This window comes from Taeniopygia guttata, chromosome 23 (assembly GCF_048771995.1).
Source record: "Taeniopygia guttata chromosome 23, bTaeGut7.mat, whole genome shotgun sequence".
Classification (NCBI taxonomy): Eukaryota; Metazoa; Chordata; class Aves; order Passeriformes; family Estrildidae; genus Taeniopygia; species Taeniopygia guttata.
Window position 1 is genome coordinate 4038772 of NC_133048.1, and position 6000 is coordinate 4044771.

The 6000-nt window shown below is 65.5% G+C and overlaps 1 protein-coding gene across 4 annotated transcripts in view; it reads right to left on the minus strand.

Moving 5' to 3' along the window:
- AHDC1 (AT-hook DNA binding motif containing 1) overlaps window positions 1-5527 on the minus strand; it is a 53167-nt gene extending 47640 nt beyond the window's left edge. Inside the window, exons 1-2 of one of the 4 annotated variants that reach the window (XM_072917842.1) lie at window positions 5337-5527; window positions 4710-4830 (exon numbers count right to left, since the gene is read on the minus strand). Coding sequence is in view for 1 of the 4 variants with exons in the window: in XM_032752639.3 (XP_032608530.3) it covers window positions 4710-4845 (136 nt within the window). In the remaining 3 variants the exon portion in view is untranslated. Of the gene's footprint in view, window positions 1-4709; window positions 4952-5156; window positions 5267-5336 lie in introns of those variants that run through there. The other 3 variants (XM_030290438.4, XM_032752640.3, XM_032752639.3) reach the window with 3 other exon arrangements.
- Window positions 5528-6000: the final 473 nt, after the last annotated feature.

Here is a 6000-nt window from a genome sequence, read left to right on the forward strand (position 1 = left end):
CATCCTCCTCCAGATATTTTAGGCCCAGGTTTTGCAAGGAATGTTCAGGCGCTGAGCCCAAGCCGATGCGCTGAAGTCAGCAGGAGGCGAAGAGGGAAGAGGAAAGAGGGAAGAGAGAAGAAGGGAGAGTGTGCGTGGGGCTTGAGGCCCTGGAGGCGGCAGCAGCAGCTGAGGGATGGGATGGGACAGGATGGGATGGGATGGGGTGGGATGGGATGGGATGGCATGGCATGGCATGGCATGGTGCTCCCTCTGCCTGGAGCTGGTTTAGCAGTGGGAACAGCAGAGCATTGGAGCTGGAGGATGCCAGAACTGCTTTCCTCTCCCTCTGGGAGGATCAATACCATATTCTGCCTCTCCTCTGTCTCCCCGCATTGTGCCAGGCCAGGCTGCACCAACGCTCTCCCTCTGGCATGTCATGGGATTTGGAACGGGAAGGGGGATCCCCAACACCGTCAGTCCCCTTCACTGGGGAGGGGAAGGACATATTTTTGCCAGGGTGGTGTGCCCCCTACCAACATCTACCCAGGATCTCCAAGGCAGCCTCATCCCTGTACATCAACCTTTGCCTGCACACCAAACTCTCCCTGTGCACATCAATACCTGCCTCTATACCAAACCCTGCCTGCAAACTAAACTCTGCCCATGCACACCAATCCCTGCCTGCACCCCTGCCTTGTACACCGAATTACCTGCACAGGAAGCCCTGCCAGCACACCAAACCCTTCCTGCACGCCAGTGCCGCACCAAACCCTGTCCACACACCCTGCCTGCACACCAATCCCTACCTGCACACCAATCCCTGCCTGCACCCCTGCCTTGTACACCGAATTACCTGCACAGGAAGCCCTGCCAGCACACCAAACCCTTCCTGCACGCCAGTGCCGCACCAAACCCTGTCCACACACCCTGCCTGCACACCAATCCCTGCCTGCACACCAATCCCTACCTGCACACCAATCCCTGCCTGCACACCAATCCCTACCTGCACACCAATCCCTGCCTGCACACCAATCCCTGCCTGCACACCAATCCAGCACTCCCGACGCTGCCCATGCAGGTGCTGACACCTCCCACTCGTGCTCCCCTCGCTGCCTGCACCCCGCTGACCCCAGCACGGCCCCGGACACCCACACCCACCCACCCTGCCCGGTGCCCAGCTCAGCGCCCCTCCGAGCCCGGCTCAGCGTCGGGGGTCTCTGTCAGCCCGAGGAGCCCCCGGCACAGGGCAGCCCCTGTCGCGGCCCCGCTGGCACGGCACGGCACGGCACGGCCGGCGTGCTCCGACAGGCGAGCCCCGGGGCGGCGTTCCTGCCCGGGCCGGCACTGTCCCCACCGGGCAGCCGGTGCGCCGGCATGTTCCTTCCCAGCACGTCCCTCCCTCCTTCCCTCCACAGCCTCTCCCGGCCGGAGGAAGGGGGGAGCCGACAGATTTTAATGAGCTCCCCGGAGGCATCGCTCCGCACCCCCATCCTCCCGCCTCTTCCCGCGCCCGGGAACCGATGCTCTGAAACACAACCCTCGGTGGCAAGCCTGGAAAAAAACCACAGGGCACAATTCCCCCCGCCTTTTCCCTTCCCTCCTCGCCTCCCCCAGCTTTTTTTTGCTCTCCTGCCGATGCCAAAGACCCAGCCGGGCTCTTGTGCTTTCACTCGCAGCTGCAGCTGCCGATTTTCGCTGTAAGCCCTTGTGCCTAGAAGGCCCAGAGCGAGGGATTCTGGGACGCGGTGATTGAAGACAGCACCAGCACGGAGACCATTGCTCAGACTTTCCCTGTCTGTCGCCCCAACGCTCAACCCACAGAGAGGGAGGGAAAAAAAAAAAAAAAAAGAAAGAAAAAAGGAGGAAAAAAAAATATGGAGAAGGAAAAAAACCCCACCGGACTGGCGCTCGCCCCTTCCCACCCACGCCATGAGCACACTCCGCCGTGCCGGCACTGAGCACCCGGGCAGGCAGCACACAGGGATGGGGTGGGCCCCCCAGCCCTGTGACACCCTGGTGAACTCCGAATCCAACACCAAATCCCACCAGAAGTGCGCTGGATCCCTCCCACTGTTCAGCCCACTGTACATCACCCTAAAAACTCCCAGTGGGGAGCTAAGCACAGCCCAGTTATTTCCCTTTTGTGTTATTTTAAAGGAAAATAATAACAAGGCAGCTTTTGAGCCACTGTCTGCAGCACAAGGTGAATATTGGGGTGTGGGTGCGAGGGGTGGTGGCAAATGAGCACGATGCCAGGTCCTCGTGGGAAGCTGAACACTCACCGCAGCACAGGGGCTGCCAGGATGTGCCCCAGAGCCAAGCAAACACCCTGGGAACATGTCACCATGTCCCCACTGCATGCAGAACCCCCTGAGGAACAAGGTGCCCAGCACCCTGGGTGTCCAGACATGCCTGGGAAGGTCCCGGGATCAAATCCTTGCCCTCCAGCAGCAGCACGGGGCCAAGGCTCAGCATGTGCCCTGAGGCAGAGCGGGAACAACTCCAGCCGGGATGGACGGACGGATGGACACGCGGTGGGGACAGAGGGAACCGGGCTGTGACCCCATGCACCCCCGTGCCGGCCAGAGGAGGGGGTGTGCTGAGCATCTCCTGGCCAGCTGAGCCCTCACATCCCAAAAACCTCTCCCAGCATCACCGGCTCCCCAGGGACCCTGAGCGGACCACACGGCACATCCCAGCGCCGAAGTTTGGCGGGCAGTGGGGCGGGGAGGGGACGGCAGTGGGGGAGGACACACATCTGCGACGCATTCAGGGGCCATCCCGCATCCGGGCAGCCCGGCCACAGCCCAGCATCCAGCCGGCCGGCCCCAGGGGGGGAACGCTGCCATATCGCCAGGCAAAAATCCCCCCCACATCCCTCCCGCTCCTGTTACCGAGCCCGGAAGAAGGAAACAGCCCTCCCCACCGCTGCCCTGTTTACCAAGAGCTGGTTCCAAGCACTCGGGAGAATAGCAGGAGCATTTCAAGGCCCTGTTTCCACTCGGCTGACACACACTATTTATAGAAGCCCACAATTCTCCCAGAGCTTTCCTCGGGATCTCAGCAGAAATAGCCTGCCCCGGGTCTCTGCTGCCTCCTCTAAGGAGGCCAGGGCAGCGCCGGCCCCCCCAGGCTTCCCGTAACCTTCCACGGGCTTCCATGGCTTCTCCCCTGCCGGCCGCCCCGCTCCGGGGATGTCCTTGGCTACCCCGTCACCGCCACGGTGCCAACCCCTCTCCCCGAGCCATCTCCACCGCCGGCCCGGCCGCCTCCCGGTGTCCGGCCGGGCACGGGCCGGGGGTGGCGGGGTACAGGGGGGACAGGCCGGCAGCCCGGTGAGAGCCACCTCCCGCCTGACTGCATCGGAGCGCGGCAGAGCCCCGGGGGACTCGCACCGGGGATGGAGTTGGCCTATTCAGGTTACAGAGACATGGCAGAGCGGAATTTGGCGCCGCGCCATCCCTTCTCCAGCCCCCCCCTCCGCCCTCCTCTTCCACCCCCCGCTCCCCACCACCACCACCACCCTCCCCTGCAAATTCCACAGCCCAGCAGGAGAAGCCAGTGTAAGGGGACACCTGGGGGGGCGAGGAAAGGGGGAGAGGCTTGGGAGGGGGGCCTCGATTCAGACCACGGGGCCGCAGTTTGGACCACGCGCCCCCGACTCAGAGCACGCCGGCACCGGGGTGGGGAAGACAGCGGGGCAGGGTCCGTGCCCGTCACCCCGGGGGTTCGCTGCTGCTCTCTGCCACGCCAGGATAAATCTGGAGTGACTCCACCGCGCGCTGTGGCACACAATGAGCTCGCCCCGCTGCTTTTGGGGGGCTCTCCTGGCAGCCACGGGCAGACGGGCTGGTGGCACGAGGCCACCTGGTCGTGGGCACAGCCACGTCGTCCCCCCAGCACATAAACAAGCGGGGACTCAGGTGTCTCCACCTGCGTCTGTTTGATGGCCTCGGGGACATCAAACACAGAGGGTCTGGCGTCAGCGTGACCCTGCGGGGTGACTCCAGCCCCGCCAAAGCCATCGCGGTCCCCCGTGGTCCCTGTCGCAAGCACCGAGGGGCCGCGCGGGGCGGGGACGTGGGGGGGGGAATAAATCAGCTGATCGATACAAACAAATCAGAGGGGGGATGACAGGCACGGGAGTAACAACCGCTCGCCGAGCCCCGCGCCACGGACCACGCAACTTCACCGGCGGGGCTGGGGGGAGCCCCCCGCACGCCCCTCGCCCCGCAGCCTCCGGGAGTGCCGCTGCGGGGCAGCCCGCCGCTCCCCCGAGCCTGCCTGCCGGGGCAAGGGGGTGGGCTGCCGTGCCCCGGGGGTGCCCCTGCTCTCGGGGAGCCCCCAGCCCCCCGCGCTGCTGACAGGCTCTGCCTTCTAGCGGCCGGAGCCGGCTCTGACAGCTGTCACTCAGCGCTCGCAGCCGGGGGGCAGAGCCGGGGGTGTCCGGGGGGAGCGGCCGAACCGCCGCCGGCGGCAGCCCCCGCGCAATGGGGGGCTCGCCCCGGCCCCCCGCGCCCGCACGCCCCTCCCCACCACAAGTGCCATTAAACTCCGGCAATTTGGCACCAACTCGCCGCGCAACTTCAGCGGAGGGGACGGCGCGGGGGGGGGACACATGCACGCGACACGCCGCCTCCTCCCCCCCCGCGCTGCCCAACGGGGGTGTCCCGCGTGTCCTCCCCCCCTCCCAGCCCCACACAAAGGCGGGGGTCCCCGGTACTCACCCGCCGGCTCCTGCGCTCCGCGCCCCTCGGAGCCCGCCCGCTTGGGGAGGCTCCTGCCGCCCGCCGGGGCTGCGTCCTGACCGGCCGCGGGGGTCCCGGAGCCCTCGGCACCGCTCGCCACCTTCAACGAGAGCATTTCCAGCGCCTCCTGCTCACATTCTCCCCAGGCAACTCCGCTCCTGCCAGCCCGCCCCCTCCTCCGTCCCCTGCCTGCTCTTTCCTCCTTCCCTCTCCCCCCCTCCACCCCTCTATTTTATTTTTTCCGGGATTTTCTCTCCCCTCTACCGCTTAGCTTAATTTTTCCCCCTTTTTTTCCTTTTTTTTTTTTCTCCCCCTTTTTTTCACCTTTTTTTCCCCCTTTTTTTCCTCCTCTTTTTTTCTCCCCCCCCCCTTCGCCTCTCACACACACACAAAAGGCAGCGGAGCGGGAGGCGGAGGGGAACCGACCTCCCCTCTGCGCCTCCGCCGCTCGCCGCCTGCGGAAAGCAAAGAAAGACACAGCGCAGCAGAGCCCTGGCTTGCCGCTGCCTCCCCCCTTCCTCCTCCTCCTCCTCCTCCTCCTCCTCCTCTTCCCTCCTCCTCCTCCTCCTCCTCCTCCTCCACCACCACCTCCTCCCTCTCTCTTGCCTTCTGCCGCTCCCGGCTTTGTGGGGGCTGGGATAAAAGGGGGGGAGCAGAGCCGGCGGCCAGGCGCGCCCAGCCCCTCGCTCCTCTCTCCGTGCGCGGCGGGGACCGCGGCTCCGCTCCGCTCCGCTGTCAGCGGCACGGTCAGCATCCGGCACCCCGGGGAGCCGTGCAGCACCGCCGGGGCATGCCGGGCCTTGTAGTCCTTCCTTTCCCCCCCTCTTTTTTTTCCCCTCCTTCCTCCCCCCCCGCTTTTTTCTCCTCCCAGTCGCTGCGAAGCGCGCAGGGAGGGGCGCAGATGGGAGCGCGGCCGCTGAGCGCCGCTTCGGGAGAGGGGGATATTACAGAGAGGGGATACTCTGGGGGGGACACCCCGGGGGGAGGGTAACCCCCACGCTGCCCCCACTCCCCGGGTCCCCGTGGGATGCGCGGGGCATTGCTGCCCTCTCCCGGGTTGCACCCGCACTGCGCACCCCCTCCTTCGGGAGGAGGGTTTGGGGCACACCCCCCTCCCTGCAGCCCCTTCCCCACAATCTGGGGTGCGCATCACTGTCTCCAAGTCAGCACCCCTGTGCCCTCACACCCCCCTAGGGAGACAAGGGTACCCATGGGGCCAATCACCCCCTTTTTCCCTTCCCCCCCACCTCCCCCCAACTTTTAACTTTTT